The sequence below is a fragment of the Chlamydotis macqueenii genome, chromosome 4 (assembly GCF_036417535.1).
Source record: "Chlamydotis macqueenii isolate bChlMac1 chromosome 4, bChlMac1.mat, whole genome shotgun sequence".
NCBI classification, from domain to species: domain Eukaryota; kingdom Metazoa; phylum Chordata; class Aves; order Otidiformes; family Otididae; genus Chlamydotis; species Chlamydotis macqueenii.
Genome location: NC_141559.1, coordinates 56,276,547 through 56,303,578, shown reverse-complemented (window position 1 = coordinate 56,303,578; position 27,032 = coordinate 56,276,547). Strand labels below are relative to the sequence as shown.

At 36.0% G+C, this 27,032-nt stretch overlaps 1 protein-coding gene across 1 annotated transcript in view; it reads right to left on the bottom strand.

Annotated features, from left to right (window-relative positions):
- CORIN (corin, serine peptidase) overlaps positions 1–27,032 on the bottom strand; it is a 156,627-nt gene that overhangs the window by 18,874 nt on the left and 110,721 nt on the right. The window contains exons 11-16 of the mRNA XM_086747497.1: positions 22,610–22,841; positions 18,772–18,917; positions 16,056–16,163; positions 12,373–12,486; positions 9,835–9,945; positions 8,219–8,348 (exon numbers count right to left, since the gene is read on the bottom strand). Of these exons, the coding sequence (XP_086603623.1) occupies positions 8,219–8,348; positions 9,835–9,945; positions 12,373–12,486; positions 16,056–16,163; positions 18,772–18,917; positions 22,610–22,841 (841 nt within the window). The remainder of the gene's footprint in view (positions 1–8,218; positions 8,349–9,834; positions 9,946–12,372; positions 12,487–16,055; positions 16,164–18,771; positions 18,918–22,609; positions 22,842–27,032) is intronic.

Below are 27,032 nucleotides of genomic sequence, written 5' to 3'. Positions count from 1 at the left end.
TAGGTCCTCTGCACTGTTTTCAAGAATGAAATGGGGTTGGGATCTATGAAAAAAATCCCTCCGCAGGCTTTCTTCCACTATACAGTTAATTAAAACAGTTAACTATCTGAAAATCCTGCTGAAAGGAATCTTATGAGTACATCTGATTTGTTTCTCTAATCCAGAATAATGTCAACTTTATCTATATTCTCTCTGCCAGATTTTTGTCTGCCCTGTTAGTAAAAATCTCTAATGATGGAGAATCCTCAGCGTTTCCAGGTAATACATTCCAGAATTTGCAGTTAGCAATTTTTTTCTTATGTTTGTTCTAAATCTTCCTACCTGTCATTTAAGCTCATTACTTCTGTCTTATTTCCACTGGAAATGGAGAACGGTTTATTTCTTGCCTCTTTGCAGCAGCCTTTTACATATTTGAAGGCTCTTATACCTCCTTCCCTCTGACTGACTGCCCACAGTTTTCAGCCTTTCTCCACAGACCATGCTTTCTAGGTCCCTGGTCATTCTTGGTGACTATTCTGAACTCTCCCCATCTAGTCAAAAACTAACACAAGCTGAGGGATGTAATCCAGAGGGATTACATGTAAACACTCCTGGTGAATTCAAGCCATCGCTCCAGTCTGTCAAAAAATTTTTGAATTCTAACCCTGTCCTCCAAAATGTTTTCAGATCCTGAATGAGAAATTATTAAGCGTGCTCTCCACTCCATCATCTCAATGACTCACAACACCACTGAATACTACTCCAGACACACTGGGGTGTGTCTAGCCACCCACCAATACATGGTTTATGGTCTGACAATGAATCGCCTACAGTCTTGTATAATTTCATCTTTGTCCATATCTTCTTACTTATTTCAGAAGTCATTTCACATAGTGTGACAGTTAAAAATGTATCACATCTACTGTTTCTTCCCAATCCACAGTGTGCCTGCCTTTCCACGGAATAAATGAAGGGAATCTGACATGATTTGTTATTGATAAATATATTCTGTCTCATCAAGACCTTATACTTCCATAGTTATTTGTTGATAGTTGAAGCTAGGCAACTAGTTTGTAAATCTCTGCATCTTCATCTTTTCCTTTTTTAATGAAAGATGGCATACCTAAGAGTTTTCAGCCTTATGTAGCCATTCTCCACAACTTTTCAAAACTACTGGCTACCAATACTGGCAGCCATAATGAAGATCTGCCATAGCCATAAACCATAAATGCTCTTGGAAGAACGTCAGCAAAAGTAGCTACTTTGAAAGGCAGTGTATAAACTCTTATTTTCTTACTTTATCACTAATTCTTAAGTCTTTGCCATCTTAGAAACATAATATGTTTTGCTGACTTTTCTTCATGGTTTTGGCTTGGGTTTTTTGTTTGTGTGCTTTGCTTTTTCTGTTTAATATCCCTGGCTTTTCTGATTCTTTCCTCAGATACTTATGCTGTTGTTTTATACAAGTTCTTGCAAGTTGAAACTACATCTCCACTCTCTCTAGAATTCCACTTCCAGTTTCAGGTGACTGTACAGCTTGTGCCTCAGCCAAGTTAGTCTTGCTGCATCACAGAAAGATGTCTGCTAGATCTAATGAAAATCAAAGGGCACATATAATTCTAACGTATCCAATTTCTTCAATTGAAGAAGTTTCCTTTAATCTAAGGCAACTTCAAAAAAAAGTTACTCAAGGATTCTACAAAACCAGTCACTCATAAAATCAGAGAGGCAAGACATTTTAATTTGCAGTAGCACTTATGTCTACCCAAGTGGAAAATTCTAACTCAGTTTTTACTAATTTTTCAAATTCCAATTTAAAAATTAGAATATTCCTTTAATAGATTTAATTTCAAGCTATGCATTCCTTTATGTGTGTTTAAGAGAGGGATTTTTAGAATTAAAAAAGAAAAATAAAACCCACTCTGTCTTCTACATTATAAATGTGCTCATAATAGGGAAAAGTAATGTTTAGGGTAATTTCATTACATAAGTTGTACCAAAGAAATATTAAAGAAATTGGTTTTAAAGTATTCTTTCTAGCCTGCTTCCCTCTGATCACTGTGCAGAACAGTCAAAGTTTATATTATAGTTTGTAGTGAACCACAAGGAACATTATGACTTGCATACTAAATCATAATTAAAAAAAAAAGAAAACAAAATAGAAGGCAGGGACTAATGTTAGGTTATGAAGTTAATATTCTGTTCATCATGAAAAGTAACATAATTTGGGATACTTCTGTACAGCCATGGTTTTAATACCTCATTCTCCCTATTCCATTGTGGAAAACTCTCGCAAATGTATTAAATTGTAAGTTTAGAATGAAGTATAATCCATAAACTGGATTCCTTCTCCCTTCAAAGTAACAGTAACATTCATCTGTTCGGCTTCTGTAATTCCACTGTTTAAAGCCTCATGTGACAGCAGGCTTGAAAAAGAAAGCCTTGTGTTATACCAGAAGGTAATGTATAACGTGTATGGGCACTAATAGAAAACAAATCAGGCCTATGTCACAGCTGGAATAGCATCTGTTTCCTGTTTTACTTACTTACGGGTTAAGATGTTTCTTAATCTTAATCTTAATCTTGAGTAGAATTCTATAAGGCCATGGCTGTGCCATAGAATAAAAAAAAAGATCAAAACCTTGATTTAAAGTAAAGTATTGAAATAATAGAAATCTGAAATTTTAATGTGAAAACATGGAGACATAGAAAATGGAAATTAAAAAGATTCACAGCACTGACAGAAAACTAAAACATGTATGATTAAATAGTTCTTAAAATTTTTGGTGGAAAGTAGGTAATCACTATGGTATCTCCAGGTTTCAATATGCCTACAGTCTTATGTCCTAACTGATAGACTACTCAACCCTATCAAGAATGAGTTAATATGTAATTACACTGAAAAAAAGCTTATATGCTTACTTTTTCTCTGTAATTTGCATCTCTGTAAGTTATAGGATTCATAAAGTATGATTTTGTAGCTAAACTTAAAAAAGACTATTTGGGGCCATCTAAATTCAAAACTTCAAAGAAAATATAGATTTTCTTAGCTAGAAGTCTTAATTCAACTTCAAATTAAATGTAAAGTCCTTCATTTAAGGTTAATAAACTTTTCATTTTAAAAATACGAAGGGCACATTTCAGAGAGAAATAATATTTTGAAATAAAATTTTAAGTGTTTCATTTTAAAAAGTTGAAACAAAATAACTTAAGTTTTCAACCTTTTTCTCCTGAATTTGAACAAAATTTGCTGTCATTTTTGTTTAACATTGTCCTTTACAGAATTATTGTTCACTAAGAAATGTTCCCATAGTTCTACTTGTTATAACACATCAGCTAGAAAAAAACACTTGACCTTGCAGATTCCAGAATGAATTTTCAGGACTGACAGATTTAATATCTGTTTAGTGTTAAACTGAGTATATTTTACTTGGAAGCCCCTAGGAAAAAAAAAAAAAAGAGTTTTATAATGCTGTTTGTACAAGCTTGATATAAAATCATTTGAAAAAGGATTTGTAATCAAAGAACGTCTCTTTGACTGGCAGTATTCATGTTTCTTTCAATTTCTTTCAGTCACTCACAGAACCACAGAATAGTAGAGATTTGAAGGGACCTCTGGAGGTCATCATCACCTCTTGGTTAAGCAGGGCCATCTACAGCAAGTTGCCCAGGAGCACATTCTGACAGCTCCAAGGTTGTTGGAGACATTAAATCACTAATAATAATTGTCTTTTTACTTAAAGAAAGAAAACTATGCAATTGTGGAGCTAAGCAGCATTATATGAGGTAAGTGACAATATGCTTAATGACTATTTGAAGCAGCTGTCACAATTTGCAAGGAATTATTAAGTTGAAATTTCTTTAAAGAAAACCTTATCCAAATAATTATATTTTAAACTACATACATACATGAAAGATGAGACATAATCTATCAGATTTAATGGTTACTCAAAGTTACTAAAACAGTCTTCCCCATCTACCACAGCTTGTAATGTTATTTTCAGTACATTTTACTTGATAGAGTTATTTGCTCCTGTTCTTAAAAAACTAAACATAATCTGAAGAATTCACTATGTTGCTAAATCCTCTAAAGATTTAATAGAACACACTGCAGCCACGGACAATGTGAATATATTGAAGGTAGGTCAAGCATATTTTACATTCTGTTGAGTGGGTCTAGAAACCCAGATTGAATTAATGAGTTCAAATACTTCATCTTTGGCATGGAATTTTATTTACTAACTGTCATCTTTATTCTTGGAGAAAATAAAGTAGGTTAAATTCAGAAGTTCGAACTTCTAATGTGGGTAGGGCAGAAGTACTCCTTGTTTCAGTTATGTTTTTAAGCAAATAAGACATTAAACTAAACTTCCATTTTTTCTGTTGCAGAAATAGTTAGAAAGTAATTAGAAAGCATAATAATTCATGTGAGAACAAAAGATTATTGGTCCAGCAGCTTGACTGCTCAGTTGGCAAATATTATTAAAGATCTTTGTACCAAATTGAGAGTGAGAAATTATTAGGAAAGACAAAAGGCCAGGCAGCAACAAGAGATTGGCCTTTCCCTTCCACAAATACACACACAGTAGATGCTACAGCAGAAGAAAGAAGGAAAAGGAGCTACCTGCTTCAATGGATCACCAGTGGTGCAGCCTCCAAGAAAGGGAGCAGCAGCAGCAGGAAGAGGTAGCAGAGGTTACTGTTGATTTTTATAAACATATAACTTGGTAAACAGCTGTGATTCTATGCTCATACTGCTAAACAATGACAAGCAGATCAACTAAAATTCCCCTAAATTCTGCTGGGTACAAGCTGCTGAAGTTTATAATTATTAATTTGTTATCTCATCCTAGTGCAGGAAAGAAAGACAACCTATTCCACTACATTGCCACAGAGTAACAGAACAACCCCACTAACTTCTGGTTTTGTCAAATTTCAGATCTGAGCAGACCATGGTTTTATGATCATCGTTCCATAAACAACAACAACAAAAAAAGTGGACTTCAGAGTATATGAAAATGGTTTGCTTCAACTAATCATCAAGACAAAGCTGCAGTCTTCTAAGACAATGTTCTGAACCTGCACAGTATGCCCATCTTCAGCAGCACACACCAAAATATGGCTAATCCTTGATCTGAGACACTGATGGCCATTGCTGTTCTGCTCTCTGCCTGTGTTAGCATGAAACCTAATTGTCAGAGACATGCTTTACTGTATTTAAATGTGGGACTCAGTCAGAGGTCTCTGAACAAAATTCTCTCTTCTGAGATGAACAGGCAGTCATATCAGATGATCTGATAGTCTCTTCTGCCTGTAAACCATTAAAACCTAAGACTTGGATAAACAGTTCCCATTAGGCAGCATTATAAACAGAAGTTTACTTCATATCTAACACTCTTTTTGCACTAGAGGAAATCATACGAACCGCTAAGAACACACATTGCATCACCTGAGCAACAGCCACCACCATTAGTCCACAGCCGTTCAGACAATGCTAGGAACTCACAGTTTCCTATGATGTTGCATCATGCATCACACAACATGTTGTGCTGTGAAAGACTGGAGAAACACATCATCTGTGGAATTAGAATTGGCCAACAACCAGGAAAATACTAGAATTACCTTCAATGTTGTTTCAGATACAATGCTTATATCTCCCAAATAGACACTGATATTCTGTAAAATATGTTACCAACATCAGCTACATTAACCTAACTTTAACGACTGTCATTTAATTATCTTCATTTTTTTCAGATTAATTTAGGCTGAAGAATTAAAAATATCTGCAATTTGTTAGAAAAACATTGCTTTCGTATTTTAAATATTATCACATTATATAGCAATTGGAAGTTGTCAATTACGAAAAATAGTTTGCAGAGGTTTACAAAAAATAAAAATACCATATGCTACCATAGTCTAAGATACTAAGAAGTCTCAACGTTGATATCTCATGCGTTATTTTTCTGTAAGAATAAACAAGACAACTATTAAATAAAAATCATCATAAGTCATTAAAGAAACATGCATAGCCACAAAACTGGGGGTTTCTGCAGTGTGCTACAAAATGAACAGAATTTCGACATTCACAGCTTTAATTTTCTGAAGGAGTGAAATGAAGTATTTCCCATTGGGAATACCTGAAACAAAGCACTACTTAAAATATGTTATATTTATTTTTTTAAAAAAAAAGATAAAAACAAATTTTTTAGTCATTATTTGAGCTCTATGCAATATACAGTCTAATTTACCTGTACCCTCAATGCTGACTGGAAATAGCTTATTAAATACACCAATGTTATCAACCTCATATTCTGACCTTTTTGTTATTGTAAGCCAAATAAATAATGTATGCAGGACATAATAGCCAACAAATGAATTTTATGGCTTTACATCCGATTTCACAGTGGCATGAAACTCCAATTTATCATTCAGACTTCTACTTCACCATATAGAAAATGTTACCCTCTGTGGCACTTTCACTGAACCCCCACGCAGTGTTAACAAAACAATTAAATAATTATATTAACTGGTATTACTCCTTTTTGAAATTAGTTCTGGTGAATGCATTATGACCTTTGTTTTTCTTACAGATCTTCAAAGCTGATTTACTGTATTTTTGGCAGTGCCACTTCACAAAAGCTTGGAGAATGGCTAAGAAAATCAAGCTTCAGGTGACTGACAAAATCTGGCATTAAGAAAGGAAAGATAAATACTACTTTGGTTTTTTGAAGTACTGCGAGGAAGAATTAGAAATTAGTATTAGAGTCAGACTGAAGTGGTAGACTTCAGATTTGAATTGGAATTTCACACTGTCCTTCATAAAATCACCTGTCACTACAAAAAAGAATTTGTAGAAAAATGGATTTGTAGAATATCTTCCCCTGTTAGAAAACAGATTTGTGAGATTTAAGAATTATTTGTGTCTCATACATTTCTTAAAAGTGATAGAACTTATAACATCTGTTAGCAAGCCTCAGTGAAGAAGCAGAAAGGTGTAAGTTTTGACTCAGCTAATTTCAGCCTAGGCACACCTCTGTAAAAAGGAAGGAATCAGAGATCTTCTGATAATTTAATATTTTTTTTTCATTTTCCTAGCAGCAAGCATCGCAGGCAAGTTAAGTAAATATTATGTTAGGATAATTGAGACTCAAATATTAAGAAGAAAAACATTCTTAATGTTAAGACCATCAGTTTGTTATTAGATGTGAAAGTAGTTGTAAAAACAATAACCATTTTTAAGGTATTGAAGGAGTTTAAGCTTACGAGGATGTTATATAAAGTTAAAGCAGAAAGATAATATCAGTGTTACCTAGATATACTAATAACTAGCTAGAACAGTACAGAATTGCTGTGTGTTAGAATGGCAGGCGGTGCATTCAGTACAGGTGGTCTTGGATTCAGGGCATCTGTTAGAGCCGATGTCAAGCACTCATGCAGTGCAAGGCAATACAGAGTATTTACACAGGGTCTTTATTCTCCTTTGTTTTTTGAGAAAAAAAAACAAGATTGCATGTCAGTATACATTGTGGTAAAAGGCAGACAGAAAATACACTTCTTAATCCAGTTTGGGAATCAGACACTGATAAAAGATACCCTTCTATAAATGACAGATATCAAATAGACAGCTTTTGACATCAGAGAATATGAACTTGGTTTTTATCCAACAGTTATATTTTGTATCAACTGTTCCATAAAGTAGCTATTACTTTGGTGTGCATGCAATAAGAAAGATGTATAGAGGCTATTTTTTTTTCTCAGTTCCACACAGAAAGTTCTGTCTTTAACAATTCATTGTTCAGAGGTACTCAAGTTAAATACATCTGCTTGCCTAGCTCAGAGTACTTGTTGCAGAGTGCAAATGAGTGCAGAGAAATTTTCCTGTGTTTCCTAAGACAAGTCTGCTTTAATTCTTTAGGAAGACACAGAGTATTGCATTGCCAAACAACTCTGAGCCTCAGCAATAACTGCAAGTTCAAATATTGAGGCTTGGCAAGACATCATTATATTTTCAACACACTCTTTTAATAACAATCATGTAAAGTTTATAAAGTGATGAAAGCACCTAGATTTTAGTGAGCGTTTGATCTTGCCACAGTTCAGAAAATTTTGTTACCTCTTTTCTCTGTGAACCATTTCCACACTAGGTCTAATATTGCAGTGATCAATGATCATTCATATTTAACTCCAGCACTGCAATTGTCCTGAGAAATTCATCGATGCTACAAACTACTGACCTTACCCTAAACCCATCTGATTGCAGGCCAGTTGGCTTAAATCTTCTTGCCACTCATCAGCACAAACATGGTTATCAGCAGCTGACCTGTGAATGGTCAGGAGCATCAAGGAATTCATGTTTTTAGAAAGGGTAACTGCAAAGAAAAAGAAGAATAACTTCACTATTATTTCACAGTTTTATAAATGGCATACTGAAAACACACAACTACATTCAAAAGACTTTTCCAAGATGCCAGCAATTCTGCTGATTTTATATGCTCACTAGCTATGTAATTTAAAACTAAGGCAATCGTGACTATCAGAACCTTGCTAACATTGAACAGCTTGAGACACTAAACAACAAAGGTATCTTGAAGATTACAATAAATCAGAATACTCTTGAGTCACCAGCACAGGTTCACATGGGTTTCTGATAGACTTAATCTTGTTAAATTATGTTTTACCCTACAGATAGTCCAACTGAAATCACTAAAGTAATTTGCAGGATGAATGCTGCTTGACATAAGAGTGATACCCTCATTTAACTCTTGGTAATATGCACTGTTCCTGCCATAACAATATGTGGGTGTAATTAGAGAAAGAAGAAACAACTGCTGTTTACAAGAAAGATCATGACCATTGTTTCTCTTTAATCCATGTATAAAAGTGTGTGAACTGCTTTTATCACACACAAAAAGCTTGTCAAAATGGCCCAAAATGGATATCTACATCCCTCCCTTTCTAGGATCCCTTAAAAGATGTTGGGTTGCATGTATTTATTCCCCAAATATGTACTGATTTTAGTTAAACTACTCCTCTCAATTTTGCTTTGATAGTACTAATCTTAACATCACGCATTTTTCCTATATGCTGAAGGTGCTTTTGGTTCTTTCCCCATGAGAAAGGTATGTATTAATCCTAGATTACTCCTTTTCAAACACGCATTTCTAGAACAGTTCTCTGTTGCACAGGTTTTATTAAATGCTGTTGTTTATTAATGTTCATACAACATTACATGTTTTAAAACATTTATACAGTCTACTTCAATATGAATACAAAATATCTGCTTCTGTAAGCCACGGTACACCTTTTTTCTGTATTTAAAATGACATATAAAGCATCTCAAAAATTAGGAATACTAACTACTGTCATGTACAGAAATACATATTAACTCGGTGAAATCTCAGACCACTTTCCAACTTTTCTCTTGTCAGTGCGAGGGGGGCCTAGTAGGACTACCTTCTGATAACCTCTGAACCTGCGCCATTGTAGTCAGTGGGAATTTCACACCGATTTTCACAAGCACAGAATCAGGGCTTAGAAGTTTTGCCCAAATGAATTCTACGTCTGAATGTCTTCCTACTCTCCCTTCTATGCACAACACTTTCCAGACTTTACACACCATCTAACATTCTAGAAGTTCCCTGCCATGTCACTTTGCTGATATCTTTGCATTGTGACACTTCACACTGAGCCTTTCCTTTCTCTTTTGCCTGCTTTGTCGCATGCTCTCCCAACCTCAACCCAGTCTCCTTTTGGTAATACAAGGGAGCATCTCTCCACCACTGCAATCATATTCTAAATCAAATCACCAGTGATTACTATCGTCACCCAAACATCATTTCCACAGCAGAAACCTACCACAGTCCCATTCATCTGAGCTGTCACTGCAGTCTGCTTGCCCATCACACCAGTGCTCACGTGGCACACATTCATGGTTGGCACATTCGAGTTCACTCTCTTCACAAAAAGCTGCAAGGACAAAAGCACGTTTCACTCTGAGAAAGCAATGATCAATGTGAAGTTCACACTGAGACAGAAAAAAATGACAAGGAGGGTGAAGATAGGCACAAATCAGATTTATAGAGCAAGAAAGTGAGACAGATTTGCAACAAAATTCAGGATGGACATCACTGAGGCAGAAGGTGGCTGCTGCCACACAGTGGCAGAGGGCATCATAACTCAAAGGGAAGGAAGGGTGTTGGGAAATGGCAAGATCTGTGATTACTTGGTACCATTTCTGCTCTTGCCATATGTAACTGGTCTAAGCCTCTCACAAGCTTTAAAGTTCCATGCTTTTAGGAGACTGCTCCAAATCTGTTTATTTCTTCACATTCTTTGAAAAAATTATTTTACTTCAATGCATATGCATTTCCTTTCATCCACAGCAGTTCTATATTCACTTTTGGATCCTCCTTTGTTATTTAATATAATGGAATTATTTTTATCTCCACTTCAGAGCTGGGGAACTGATGTACAGATAAACATGTTCCAGTCCACAGTTGGTTGCCAGCTGGTAGCATTTAGATAGGGATTTCCTGAATCTCTGCCCCGTGCAGGAACCACAAGAGCTTCCATTTGCAAGTGACTGTTAGCTTTCCCCCAACCATAACAAATCGCCTCCCAAAAGGCAAGTGTGTAACATTACAGTACCCTCCTCACTAACACACTTCCAGCTTCTACAAACCCATCATTAGGGAATTTTGAGAGCTGGAGAAGGGTGGAGAGGGAGAGAATGCGTGGAAGGAAGCTGGATTTGGTTGTGTCTGTGTCTGGATGCTGTATAGCATCTATACTGCCACACAAACCCAGCATTTATTTGCAACACTAGCACAAAAAAAATGTACTCCACAGTGAAAACCATACAGATAAAGGAGGCAGTGCTACCTACTCTGACATAAGTGATCTTTCCGGCTCTGGAATGAAGTGTGCAAAACTAGAAAAAGCTCTCTAACTCTGCCTTCCAGAGAGAGCATATTTCAAAAGCTGGAAGACCTCAGATGGGGAAACTTTGCTGCCATTTTAGAGAGGAAATATAGTCTGATAATTATAGACTAGCTTAACCTAAGCCCTCAGAGAAGCTTTCCTCTGCCATGATCTTAATGTGCGATCATGAGAAAATCACTTCAATACCACCTTCCATGTTTTAGATTACAGAACACAGACCACTTGGAAGTCAAATAGTATAACCTTCACAATGAAAAGCAGATTAAGAAACGTTCTGTGAGTTGCCTCTTCTCACAAAGAAACAAGGTTGGATCTAGTGATCTGCACAGGCTGCCAATTTTGGCAGACATATTCATATGCTCCACAGAGCACAAAACATGTGCTTACCATCCTGTCCCTGTCAACAAAACTCCAAAGACTCCAGAGCAACTTTTTAAAAATTGTAAAATTATATCCTAGAGTCCCAGCAAAAACACTGAAATACCAAGATTGCACAGAGAACTAAAATTTCAGCCTTCAATCAAGTTTACCAAGCATCTCGTCTTTCTTGTGCAGGCTGAGTGTCACCCAGTATGTCTTTTCTAGTTCCTTGTCTTGGGAACATGCCTACATATCAGGTTTTTGCAAAAGAAGACAATTCAGAGTACCACTAATATATTCATGAAAGTGAAGCTAACATCTCATGGCACCCACTCCCAGCTTCACATGCAGTGTGGGAGCATGCAAAGCAGCTGCCATTCGCAGGTCTTCCACACCTTCCCACCCCACCAGTCAGCTGTATAGTGGAAACAGAACACAGAACAGCTCCTGCAAGGGACCAGGGGGTCTAATGCTCACTATCTGCACTTTGAGTCAACTTAACACTGTGCACATGGACAGTATGCCCGTACTGTCAGTGTACTACAGTAAGTTCTGTATCTCTGATACTTATCACAGTTTGGATTGTAGAAGCAGCCTGTGGAGCCAAGTAGGGAAACAGAATCTAAAAAATGTCAAGTAGAAAAGAAATCAAATAAAGCACTGAAACATGAAATTTACTGAGGAACAGATCAGAAGAAAAACAAAGTGGAAATCGAGAAAAAAAGAGCAGTGAGCTCTTCATACCTGTATGGAATGAAGTTGAGAAAAGTTGGGGAAAGGAGTCAAGAAGCTACAGGGAATAAAAAAAAAGAAGCACAAAGACACAAGAAGGAGAAGGGGGAGAGAGAAAAAAAAGAGAGACAACTGGAGTGACCAAGGAGACAGCAGGGATCCAAGGATGTGAACAACAGAGGACATAAGATGAGGAAAGAGATAAATTGGTGCAATAGAAAAACTTTTCATTTTCAGGAAATTGAAGGAATGACTAAGCCTTTCTGACTGTAGAAAAGCTTTTTACTTTCATTTTGCACCCCAAGATCCCAAAAATGTGATCAGCCCTTTATGGGACTAACAATCTGCATAAGTCCTTACAGCAGTTCTTTTCATCCATCATGTCAGGGCAGTCTGGGAAACCATCACAGATCATAGTGTGTTTGATGCACAGCTTCTTCAAAGGACACTCCCAAAGACCCCTTTCTCTACAACCTGGAGGCAGAGAAGCACAGTTTTGAAACACTTGCATGCAATATCAAATATACAAACATTTCATAATACTTCAGTGCTTTTAAAATATTAATCTATATCATGCTACACATATCTGTAACTAATTGTTTAGGCATTAGCTCAATTAGCTCAAAACCCATACACCACTATTCTTAAAATACGTTTACTAGTAATATAAAAACTTTTCTAATCCTGAAGTCTGTAGAGTTTCCTTTAAAAGCACACCACACAGACCTTTGGTCTTTCAAAAGTAAATCCTATGACAGCACGGAATCTCCATGAAACAGTGTAGAAATATGTAATATTTTCTGGTGGTGCTGATACAGAATCTAATGCAAATTACAATGAAAGGCATAGAGATGCTATTAACTGTGGACCACAAACAGTTTTCCTGGTTCCACAACCTGAGATCAAACCAGTCTGAAAAGATAAGAAAGACCCACTGGCTGTATGAACCTTCAAGAGAGTTCGTTATTATGCAGAGAACACACTGCATAATTGTTTCTTCAAAGTCCTGCTAAGCAGCCTCTCTGATTTCAGGATGAATACTTATAACCGTGTCAAAGTGTTTTGACAGTAAAATTCCTATTAGTCAGTTAGAAGAAATTAAATTAAATGGCCCAAGGTACATTTCAGAAAAGTGTTTTATCTTCTTTCATTTCACTATTTATTTCCATTGAGTAATAAAGCACTTCACTGTGATACCAGTTTAAATACTTTGACATACTAATGTCCTGCACATCTGACATTCCAGTTTTATTCGAAGCCATAAAAACAATGTGCTCTCCTGACTAAAACAGCTGGTTTCATTGTCTTGTTTGGCCTGCTGCATATATGATAATATTGGTTTCCATTTTAATCCAAGCTCAAATTCAGGTGACAGCCCTGATGTCCCCACACACAAATAGTTGAGGTATAAGCTCACAAACTGCATTTGAGGCAGCACCGCTGTTTGCCTGGACCTGCAACTACAGCAGCATATCAGCAGTTAGTTACTAAGCAGACATCTTGTTTCCAAGAAGTGTTATTTCAGAAGTATTTTACAAATATGGACCAGAGAATCACTACTAGATCATGTGATTACTGGGAAAATCTAGTCATGTTTTAACTGTAATTGGATGTGTGGAGTGTTGATTTTGTTTAAATTCAAAAAGCCATGTAAATAAATGTTACAGTACAGAGAAATAAATGTCCTCAGTTTCTTTAGTACTCTTCTAGGACCCTTTTCTGCTCTCTGCCCTAGGCATTGTTCAGCAGCTAGTAAATTAATATGATCATTTACAATCAAGCATATTTAATACCACAAACTGTCTTGGCATCTATCATCATAATAAGTTTCAGAAATTATCTTCCTCACACTTTACTGAAATGCACTCAGAAGTCTCACATTCAGAAATCTGGGTTAAAATTTTCTCCCCAAATCCTAGTCTAAATAGCACTAAAGTCTTACGATTTCACTGCAATTGTATGAGTGAGATTTCCTCTCACAAATATAATGTGAAAGCATGACAGAGATTCCTAACAGGAGGTGCTGAATATACCTCTACTCTGCATGGGCAGAAAATACCTTACTCCCTTTGGACTGTTCTACCTTACATTTTTGGTCAGAGCATCTCAAGTATCCAAAAGCTGTAGCTAGTCTTTTCCAGCCTCCTCCTCCCGGCAATGTGAAGTTTTTCCATGCCTGTCATTTAAGGCACTTCAAAAAAAAGGTTTTAATTCAAATGCTGACCCATATTTAACGGTATGAAACAAATTTCAAAGGATAAATCGAATGAAATGTGAGTTAGCCATTTACACATGGGAAGATCATCAAGTTTTGACTTTGTCCTGCACACATGGAATACGAATGAGTTCGAGACAGTTACTTCTGGAGCTCTACAAGGACTTTCTGTTCTTCAGTAGCAACATTACCCCTGGTCAAAGTAATGTCACTCTGACAGCAGTAATTTCCTAGCAGATACAGACTTCCATATTTATAGAAACTGATAAGAATTCTGCTGATTGCTAGTGACATTCTGTCTAGACTACAGAGACAGAGAGAGATCCACTCGAGAAATGACTGTTATATATTAGAGCAATATTTCATATGTTAATGTCTTGGAGAATAAAATTATCCTAAAAGACATAGCAATTAGTGTTCTAAGGAGTTAAGAACAGGTGGCAGCAAAGAATATTTGGCAGAGAGGACAATTGAGACAATTGATTCAAAGGTAAAGAGATGACAAACTCTAAAAGAGTCACTGTGATCATCAGCTCTGCCTTTCCATTAAAATACAAACAAGAGAATGACCTAGTATTAAATCCCATTTCAGTGAGCATATCTTTTTTTTATTTTATTTTTGCTCTGTTTTTTGCAGGGGAAGGAGAATGGGACAGAAAGAGGAGAGAGAATACAAGTGTGATTTGAAAAGTCCCAGAGACTGAGAATATATCACGCCTAAGCGATAAATAAGCCCTCGGTTACTCCAATCATTAAAACAATGATGCTCTTAAAAAAAGAAGCATTTTATAGACCTGTCAAGCTTGAATTTTAGCCTAGTTTCAGCTTTCAGGTGCTATGTTCTATTTTATTTTTGTGCACCTGAATACAAATTCTTTTATTGCCACAGTTTTGTTGCTCACATAAACTGCGCTCCCATCTTAACCTTCTCTCTGTTTAAAAAAAAAAAAGGGTTGTGCCCCTTAGCCCTACTCTGCTGGAATGTTTTCCAACCCTTTACTCATATTCACACCTCTTCTCTAAATCCTTAGTGGTTTATAATTATTCTCTTTGTTGCTAGGGATGGCAGGCCAGCATGCAGAACTCCATGGAAGCTACGTCTTAGTCACATAAAGAAATAGTATAAACTCCCTTCTCAAAATTCTCCTGCCAGTATGTACAAGGATAAATAGTGACCAAGACATTTGTTGGTTATTCGCCAGGTCAGTACATTCCCTTAAGTTAAAAGTCAAAAGCATCTCTGCTGTAAGTAAACTCATAAATACACTGGAGAATAAAGTTTGTGGTTACCACTTTTTCCTCATACCTACAGCTTGAGATTGACAAATCTGAAAAAACCATGTAATTCTCGACCCTTGCAGTACACAATACACTTCAGCAACACGTCTTTTGTCAATACATCATAATGAGAACATTACCGTGGACAAATTTAAAACTATACTTATGAATTCAAGATTTAAACTGCCAGGAAGCCACATTTTAGCTCAGTAGAACCTCCAGTAATATCAAAATAATTAGATCTGCAGCATTTTTTATCTTGATTACTAAAGGAATACTCAAACGTCCTGAAATACGGTTAGCAGACCTAAATGATCAAATATCATCAATTGTTTTGACATTAATCAAGAGGGATGCTTGCTAAAGTATTTTTACAGCCACTGGTACTAAAAAAAAAAAACACTTTCATACATATTTTTCTTACAGAAAAAGGGGCTTATCCTCTGAACTGTCATGCTATGGTTCAAATACCCAAAGGAAAAACAAAACTAATTTTTTAATGCTTCAACTACTCTCCATTCAAAAGATCCAACTCATCAAATTTATTTACCACAGCTGTCCTCATCACTGTCATCCTCACAGTCAGCTTGACCATCACATCTTCTGGATGCCAGGACACACCTCCCAGAACGGCACTTGAAGTGACTGGGTGAGCATTCTGTCAATGACAAGGAACAGGGAGAAACAAGACTCCATAAGTTGCACGCTTAATTATCACATGGGTACTTACTTATTTATCACTGTAACTGTTTTGGAAGGGTAAATGACAGGAATAGAAAGCTTGTGCAATACGAAACTGGAACCATGTAGCAGGCAAGACTCTTAACAATTGCACTGTGAATGAGGTGGAGTAATATTTTCCAGAGCTCTCCCTCACACACTACCCTTTGTGAAATTTGACAGCTTTGCCAAATAACTGGCACACAATACTTAGATTGTGGGCATAGATTTTCTAGCTACTTTTCTCACTGTTGTGGTGTTGTGTGAAGCAGAAATAGGTCATCTGATGTCTTGAAATGAGTATAAGAGATCCTTAGGGTAAAAAAAAAATACATATATCTTGGCAATTTTGTGGCTATTTGAATTAATAAAACCACATATATATGTCCACTATTTAACCTTTACATCATTTCTGCCTCATCTTACAGAGTATCATTTTGAGAAAGTTTTATTTAGATGTTTTTTAAAAACTCATCCATTTTTTCACCCTGTACATGTCACTGACTTCGATGTACAACCTCCATCATATGTTGCCCTTTTTTTTCCTTCTGGTAAAATCTCTCAGATATTTTATACCATGCAGTTCTTTGGGGAAATTTTAGGATCCAGTAAACAGTTGTACCAAAAACACCATCAATGAACTTAGAAGCCTTAAAAAAACATCATTCTAATGAACTATACTGCCAACATTTATTAATAACTCATTATGAAAATAACTAAGTTTACAAAGCATACTGTCTTGGCCAGCAGTATTCTTGCATTCAGCCCTGCCTGGAAGAGTAGTTAAGCAATTTATCACATTGTAATAGCTCTGTCAATTATAGCTTAAATTTGAAAATTACCTATATTTTGTAATCATAAACACTTTAAATGCTCTCAGAAGCTTAATTTCTTTAAAAAAAAAAATGTTTTTTTTTCAAAAATACTTATACAAGATGTTAAACTTACCAGGGAAGACTTTCTAAACAACATTGGTAATAAGTAGAAATGTAATTCAGTCAACATAAAATTCCAGCAGTAAGTGAACCCAAACCAACTTTGATAAGATCCCTTAATTAGCTACACTGTTTCTAAAAGAATATTAAAAATCCCTCCTTTTTCAGAGATTTTCCAGGAATATGCATTTCAGTGCTAAGATAATGAATAAGCAGTGAGTCAAACCACTAGGCAGAGTCCCTCTAATTAAAGTGAGAACTTTTTTTAATTATAATTTTTATAAGTGAACAGGATTTATCTCTAGAAATGGAATACACTAGTCTTGTATGCAGTAGTTTATTTAAAATATAACCATTCTATGTTACATTTCAAAGCCAAATGATCTAATAACACAGGGAGGAAGGTTAAAAGACATTTGATACCTGAGAAAAATAAATCACATTATTTTTCTTTAACTCTTCAACTTGTTGTGCCAAAATCTTATATTCCTTTCCTACACATTGCTGTGTAATAATGAATAATTCCTTTCCATCAGCTCACTGCTGTAAAGGGAATTTACCTCCTTGCTCCTCAAGAGTCTTGCGACAGAGGATTTCATTACAATGGTATTACACGTCTTTATAAAATCCTCACAGTGACATATGTGCACATGGACTCTGCTTGAAGAAACAGTACTAATTGCTACATATGTGTCACTGTTTTTTCATTATTCCTTCACTGTATTCACAGCAATATATCTTCATTAAAAAACTATAGGCTAACTAGCTTTCACCCATTGCTTTCTCTGAGCAAGATCAAGGCTGTGGAAAAACTGTCATCACTGAGTGGGTGAGTAGAGGAGAAGAGTGAGAACTGAACACAAACAGCATATTGCAGGCACTGTAGCACATGCCATCTATTTTCCCAGCTACTTTACTGCTGTTTTGGCAAGAAAAAGAAAAGGCATGTCAGAATCCTCACAGATCTCACATCCAATGACCACTACAGAAGAAAAAGCTGCACAGATTCACTCTTCATATACACAAAGAATATCTAGAAGCATTTAAGGCAATTTCATCCTTTTGTTCCATGTTCGCACCCACAATCATTAGTATTATGGCTGAACTCAAAAACTGAAATTTGTCAGTTGCTACTGAAGCTGGTTTGGCACAACTCTCTGCAGAACTTTCCCCGAACTAAAACCAAGAGCAAACAATAGCTGGCAAAGACACTAACATTGCAATATTTTTCTCAGAGCTGTCGTGGGGCTTAGCTTTTTTAAGATTGCCAAGAGTCTGCCTCCTGTATAGAAAATCATTATTATATCATCTAAATAGGTAAAAAAGTGAAGTAAAAACACAAACAACCAGTAGGTGTGGTGTTAGCAACAAATCTCAAACACTGACTTCCACAGACTACGGGTAATTGATTCTTTCTTTGAACAGATTTCTTACGAGAACTACCTCTTATCTGCAAACTGTAGGTATCCAACTTCCCTGAAACCCAGTCTGGAATAATTTCCACAGTTTAAATATTACAGTTTAAAGAGAAGGCATGGGAAAAAGAAACCAGTGACTCTGGGAACCTAATTAAATTTTTAATTTCCTGTTATATGTATTTATAGGAGTTACCTTCTACATCTTCATCTGGTGTTAGACAAGTTTGGTTGTCTGAATTCTCATCTGGAAACTGAGTGCAGTCAGTATCTTCTGGCCACTGCAGACCTACAATCCCAAGCACAGACTCACAGCGTTCCTTGGACTGTACACATAATGTCCTGAGGAGACAAAGTGGAATTGCACAAAGTAACTGAGTGGAAGTCTTAGAAATTCTCAGTTATTGGAAGTTAATAATCCTAGCCAAAGTTAATGACAAAGATCAAGGAAAAAAACAGCTAATCAGATTTCTTTACATGAAAAAACAAATATACCAAAAGGTATATTGCTACTGTTGAAACATTATTTTAAGTTACTATATGCAGACTGTTACTTGAGTTACAACGTAATAGCCAAATATAACTACTTACAAACATCCTCTCCTCTCTAAGGAATGGCAGAGAACCTTTTTTAAGAAGCACTAACTGCCCTCCTTCGGGAAAAAAAAAAAGCCAAATACATTTTGTACCAGCAAAATGCTACCTTTTCTGATGATGCTACCTCAGAAACCATGTGGTTTCAGAAGGACACAATACTTAAACCTGCAAACAGGAGAGCAAAGAACTCCCCAAGGAATTCAATAAAATTAAAAATTTGGGGAAAATCACAGCACAGATCAATTTAGTCTTGAGGGTTTTGTCAGTTAGAGCAACAGAACCTTGTATTATACTTGAAGGAATTAATATAGTCCTTTTTTTTCTTACCATAGAAAGACAAGATTCACCATACAAAATTAGTTCAGTCCATCTAGATTAATACCCTGTCTCTCAAAATACCCACTGTCAAAGTCTTCAAAAGTACAAAAAGAAAATGCATAACAGAAAATTTCCCTATTTTAAGCATTTTAAAAAAATATTTAGCAACTACTTTTGCCTGGAATCATTGCTGATATGCTGTTCAATACAATAGTCTTGTCTTGTGTCTGTAGTATTTTGAATCCCTGCTTGTTTCAACTGCCTCTCTTTTAAATTATTTTTTTTTTTAAATATTAACTAGGCAGTATGGGATTAGGAACCTCAACATCCTTTTCATCTCTTCCTGGAAACAGAAACATGCATCATGCTTAACAGCTATTTGTCTAAACTGTCCTTAGAAACTCTCCAGTTAGCAAGATTTTATATACTTCCTTATCACTCATTCACATCTACAGATATCTATTATTTTCCTTATGTCTGACCTACAGCTCTCCTGAGGTACTTTAAACCTATTGCTTCCTGCTTTAACCTCAGTGAGCATGGTGAACTATTTATTTACTTTCTCACAGAAGCTCACTTTTACCTATTTGAAGGCTTTGATGTCTCCCAAGTCTTCTCTTGTTTCTAGACTCAGCAACTCATTTAATTGCACCTTTTAGATCATATTTTCTAAAGCTAAAATAATTTGGACTTTCTCCTACCATTTCAAAGAAAATTCTCCTTTGTTCTTAAAGGTTGAAAGATATTCAACAATAGGCTCCTATCCATTTCTATTTTTCTGTTTTCTTTTCCTTCATGTCACTTTTAACTTGTCTTTTAGTTAATATAATTCATTTTTCCAAATCTTTCTTCTAGGAACAGACACTCCTTTCGCGAAAGGCAGTTTTTCCACTTATTTTCCTTTTATCTTTTGACCAATGGACCTGCAACAAATTCTTCCCCGCAACAAGCTTCAAGAAATGCAGTGACCAAAACCAAGCAAACAGATCCATTTAGGATCAATTTTTTTTATGCTGTTCTGAGAAAACAATACATTATTAATCTTCTCAAATTTAACTTTGATTTGGGGGGCTGCATGAAGAAAAGTCTGAAGAAAAGTCAACATTTTTACAGACCAAATGATTGACCATTGAGTTAAGCAGCTGGAAGGAACGGATGAATGGATTGACACTGGTTAACCATGCTACAGTTACAGACTCTCTCTTTCCTTTTAGATCCTCCTCGATATCAAAAAGGGATTCATACCAGTTTATAATCTCAGCTTTCTGAATGCCAGAATTTTTATTTATCAATGACAAAAACTCCAAACCAGCAACAATAATATGATGAATACATTTTAAAAAATTTATTTTGTTAGCTGAGACATCTAAGCCGTTTCTGTCCTGTGTTCTCTGCACACTCAAATCTTCAGCCAAAGCTGACCCTTTCCAAAAGCTATTGCAAGTCATTTAGTTGTAAGTCTGAGGTGAAATAATTAAAATTTAGATAATCTTCAAAGTAGTGCCCGTCACAGTGCATATCGAAGCCTATTGCAATACTGATAGGAAAACTGGAAGAGCAATTGGTACTTTCATCTTTTTTTAAACCTTCCCAGACTCCCATATTGAGTCTCACAGTTGGAGTACCAGAATACCTTGGTAACAGACTACTTTATTTACTTCTCAGTCAAATCTTATCTGTGGTACTGTCCACAAATTAACCTAGCAAGTTAACAGTTAACAAGAATACACATCACAAAGCAGAGAAATCTCCCCCTTCTTGGCAGCAGAGAGAAACACAAAGTAAAAAAAAAAAAATAAATACGTAGCATAGGAAAATTTAATTTTCTGCAATAGAATTCAATCTAGCACTTTTTTAAGAGCATAAGCATATTTAGCTCTTTACTCTGCAACTTCAAATACAGGAATGGGATGCCAAATTGATGCCAACATATAAGGGGCATAAGATTTGCCCAGGATAATTCTTCATACACATCTATAACAGTTTTGAAACAACAACAAAGTCAGCTGGAGACTACTTAAATACACAGATAGTGTAATCTCCATGTCATTATAGGCTAACATGACTAGGAAGGCATTTACTGGTCCAAAATAAGGGACACTGATAGACTTACTGGAATGTCATGAGACCCAGAATCTTGAGCAAAGATAGTTTGCAAATACAGAGAAACAGGAATTTCTGAGGTTATTCCATATGTTCTTTATCTATGAAACTCCGCTTGTCCTTAGTGGGAACCCAGCACACACTTAGCTTCAAAGATTATTTCAGCAGACCTGAACTAATATTATCAATGCCTTATTAGAATTTGAAAACATACTTGATAGATCAATGAATGGCCTCAACAAAAGCAAATTTAGTTCTTTCAAAAAACCTCTTCACCTGTGATGCTTACTTTAAACAAAACTTCATGCACATCATTATCGTTAAAAAATAAAGCATGACAGTCAAACTAATAACACAAAGACAATGAAAAGCCTTGCAAAGCAGGGACAGTTTTTTTTACAGAGGGAGCAGAATTAAAATTGTTCTGTTACACCACCTAGAATGAAAAGAACAGAACAGTGTGCCAGTAATAAAATCTTATAAGTCTCTGATAAGTATATTTTATAATAGATACAGAATCATAACATGGATTTGCAATTCATTGTTGGAAGGTGCACTTTGACTTGAAAGCTTAACATTGAAAAACTGCAGTAGCTGAACTCCATTTCGTATTTAGAGGAAAAGACAGGTGAAGTAATACATGTGTCCTGTTAAGCTCAACTAACCACTGATATCTTTGAAAAAGAAGGCAGCTATTTTGCAAGGGTACAATATAGTTTCTGTGCACAGAACGTAATATTCTGCCTTCTACTTAACTGTAGTTAAGTAGATTTATATTTATATTGATGTATCAAATGTATTTAAATTTTTTCTGCCCTCCTTTTTTTTTAATACTTCAGACACTAATCACACACTAATCACAGTAATAAACTGCATGTAATAAAATATAGTTCTCTACCTTTTGCTATGGGATTCCAAAGCAAAATTTGTGGCATTTTCAATGGAAACAGAAAATTGGGAAAGACTAACATGACAGACAATGTCAGTCAAGAATTAAATGAAGTACAGTATAGTACCTGCAAGGTGGGATCCGCTGATTTGTATGGGGGTCACATTTTGGTACTAAGATTGTACAGGCAAAAAACATAAGGTACTTGTAGCAGTTGGTCTGAACCAAGGCTGGGAAAAGAGAAGACTCCCAGCTGATAGAGGCTTCCTTCTGCGTCCTGTGGCCCAGGTAGTTTGGGTAATAAGTATAGTTGTAAGGCAAGTTCATACAGAGTTCCAGAGTAATTGGTTCACACTGACCTTTCACAGAAAGAAAACAAAAGAAGAAACACCAACAGTGTGAGATTAAATGAAATACAGAAGAAATAATTCCATAAGTATTTAACAAATTTATCAGTTCAAAGGATTTCCTCTCAAGCTTGAGAAACTACAAGACCCCATATTCATATCAGTAAAGAATGGTGGTTTTGATCTCTACCTACCTAATAATATATTCAGAGACTTATATTCCCCTACCAATATGCATTAACTTCCTGAGTAACACCTTAACTTTAACATGGTACAATAAACCATTATTTAAAATCAGATTTATTCTTTTCAAATCAAGTTTCTGGTGATGATTTTCAAGAGCTCCTGTACTGTACAGCAACACACTTCCTACTGGTGTACTATGCTACCATACCACATCTCATACTGGCAGGGCAATTGTCAAAATTAAGAAGAATGGGATCATTGGATACTTTGGGTTGGGAAGGATCTCAGGAGATCTCTAGTCCAATGTCCTGCTAAAAGCTCAGTCAGCTCTGAGGACTGATCAGGTTTCTCAAGGCTTTATTCAGTAGGGTCCTGAAAAATCTTTAATGACAGAGACTGCAGAATTTCTCTGCATAGAAAAAAGAAGGCAGGATTTTTTTTTTTTTTTTGGCATCCCCAGATCTGAAGGAAGAATGGGGACCATTAGGTTAAGCAATGGACAAACACTAAGACACAGTTCACATTCTAATAATTTATTTCAGATAAGACATAATTGATGACAAAAAGAATGATAAGCAAGAGCAAAATAAATGCTACAGCTACAAGTCCATATGATTACACAGACCATAGCCATATACAAAAAAATGATCCAGCTTTTAGGGGGCTTATCACAACACATATTGAACTGAGTATTTTAGATTTAAAAAATTGTAGAACTTTCATATTTCTTCCCAAACTCGTAGTCATAAATTTTTATTTTTCAATTTTCTACCACAAGAGAAAACAACAGAATTTCACTTCAGACTGAAATTCACCTTTTTATTTAGCACTGAGATCAATGTGAAATTATTTAATTTTATTTACTTTTGAAATATGATAAAATTTTTCATGAAAAAGTGTACTATTCAAAAGTCATTCATTATCAAAAGACTATATATATTTCCCTGTTCTGGAAGTAAATGTATCTTAACATTATTAATATTCTCTGCCAGCCAGACGCTAGTGTCAGTTGCAAGCACAGCGTGGTAACCCTATAGCTGGATCTTTGAAGGAAAGTTGAAAGGAGATCCAACAGTCAATTATTCAGCTGATCAGCAGAACTGGCCAGTCTTTCTTGGACTGGCATTTGCTGTTACAACCTCTTTTAGTATTTAGTTCTAATCTGAGGATCACAATGCTCATTTAACATACAGCTTTTCTTCTCTGCTAAGTCCTTGCATACTGCCAATACTGAACTATTTCTGTTGTCTCAAACCACTTAGTCCCAGCTTCAGGGTACATGAGATTCAAAGACTTCAACAATCCTACTCATATTACTGCCTTTTTTTCCTTTTGTGACAAACTCTCTCTTGTCGTCCTATACTTCAGCCCCAGATGCCCAGATCAGTTTGGTTTTGTCTTTTCACTTTTTCCTCAGTAAGCACCCTTTCTTGATGTGTACAGAATATTACAGATTCATCAGTATTTCATGATGAAACCCAAGTAAATGACCACAAAAGTACATGCAATATTCTAAGTGTTTGTATAACATAACATTATTCAAGACTAAAGGGCAGCAATGCACATACATCATTCTCTCATTTGTTATGTTTCACATTTATAGCGGTTTAGGTGAATTTTAGAGGAAAGTCTAGTCCACTGAAACATCCCTGTAGGACAGCTCTTTACATTTTTTCAATATCATTACAATTTTCACACTGTGTTTAGAAAGCTTCTATCACATTACATGCAAAAGTGTTGTTGTAGGTTTGAAAAGCATAACTTTGACTCTCACACTCAATTCCTTACAATCCACAAGCAGAATAACAAACAGAACATATACACCAGGAGAATATCTGACTGAATTCAACCAACTCAAATGTTAATCTTTCCTTCTGATGTCTGTCCTATAGTTTAAAAGCTCTTGCTACTCCTTTATTTATAGTATATGTAAGTATGACTTAGTGAGTGGGGAACAAGGAATAAAATTCACTGCAACTTTTGTCCTAAACAAAAAAAAAAAAACAAAACAAACCCAAAAGGTTATGCCTGGGTTTAACATCTTTGTGTATTTACTATTAACTTGCTCTATCTACTATATAGGAATTAGTTTCAAACATAGTAACAGAAGTGAATGGGCTATTTCACAGAACCACAGAAGTGTTGAGGTTGGAAGGTACCTCTGAAGGTCATTTTGTCCAATCCCCCTGCTCAAGCTGGGCCAACTGGAGAAGAGTGTGCAGAACCATGCCCAGACAGCTGTTGACTGTCTCCAAGGATGGAGTCTCCACAGCCTCTCCAGCAACCTATGTTCAGTCACCCTCACAGTAAAAAAAAAAGTGTTTCCTAATGTTCAGAGGGAGCCTCCTGCATTTCAGTTTGTGCCCATTGTCTCTGGTCCTCTCACTGAGCACCAAAATAGCCTGGCTTTTTCTTCTTTACACTCTCTCTTCAGATATTTGTTCTGTGTCGTGGTTTAGCTACAGTCAGCAATTGAGTACCACACAGATGCTGCATCACTCTCCCCCTCCCCAGGGGATGGGAGAGACAATTGGGAAGAAAAGAAAACTCATGTGCTGAGATAAAGACAGTTTACTAGGATAATAATAATAATAGGAAAAACAATATGAATAAGAATAATAATTAAAAAAAAATTAGGCACAGTTTATCACCACCTGATGACACAATGACCAATACAGCTCATCCTGAGCAGCAATCATGGATCAAAAAAAAAACTGTAAACAATCCTGGAACAATTCTGAACAGCAAGAGAAAAAAGAGCCAGCTCAACAGCTCACCCCCACTTAAGTACTGAGCGTGGCGTTTATGGCATGGAATACTCTCTTTGGCCAGTTTGGGTCAACTGTGTTGGCTATATCCCTCCCAGCTTCCTGTACCTGCACGTTAGCGAAACCTGGGAAGCTGAACAGTGACCTTCGTCTCCTTAGTAACAACTCATAATATCAGTGTTTTTACCAATATTCTTCATAATATGAAATCCAAAATGAGTCAGTTACTGAGAGGAAAATTAACTCCATCTCAGCCAAAACCAGGACATTCTGTTATCTTAAATATGTTGTAACTGCATTACAATGCAGAATCTAAACTGATCAGACATTATCACACATGGAGAACATCCATCGTATTCAATATTGAAAAATGTGGCCTATGCTTTGGAATTTCCAACCAAAGAGTTACTGGGGCCAGAAAATACTGCTTTGTAAAAACTGAAATTTTCCACAGGAATTCTCATCTCTTACTGAAATAAACTCTGGTCAAAATATGAACAGCAAAAAGAACACACAAAAAAAAGACAAGAGCACTTCCAGATGTTACGCAAGAAAAATCTCTCCCAAATTCTCTTGCTGTTCCATTGTGTATAAACAATTAAATGTTCACTGGACCACAAAGGGATAAAGAAAGATGATCGAGAAGCTTAATTCAGATTACGTGTTATTCCTGTTGAGAATTACAGACCGTTGCCCATAATATGATGAGGAAACATCTTCACTAAAAAGCTCTTAAATTTCTCATGATGTGGAATAGGAACATTGTTTTAGAACTCAAATATTAAATGTCAAAAAACATTTTTCACTATCTTGTAACATAGTCCTACCCATCCAATTGTTTTCCAAAATTGCTGTCCATACATACAATAGGATACAAAAATCTGCATTGGTCAGGAAGAGACTTTGGACCACAGTAAGTCTCATACTGATTTATCCACAAGGAAGATGAGTTCAAGAAAAAAAAAAAGTACACTTTCAGCTCTCTACTGCTGTGAGAAAGACTGATTGCAAGACTTGGCTTTTGCAGGACAGTAGTCACTCTTTATGAAAGGTTAAGAGAGAACTGCTCCCTGAGTATATAAAAACCAGAGGCTACTGTGGGAATTTACGTATTTTCCTACCTGTTGGGTAAGGCTGCTGCTGGTGCCTTGTTTGCCAGCCAAATAGAGGACCTGTCTTATGCATGACTAGTGACTCCACAGCCATCAGCTGTGAGTGCAATGCTGATCCCACCACACTGTATCAGACA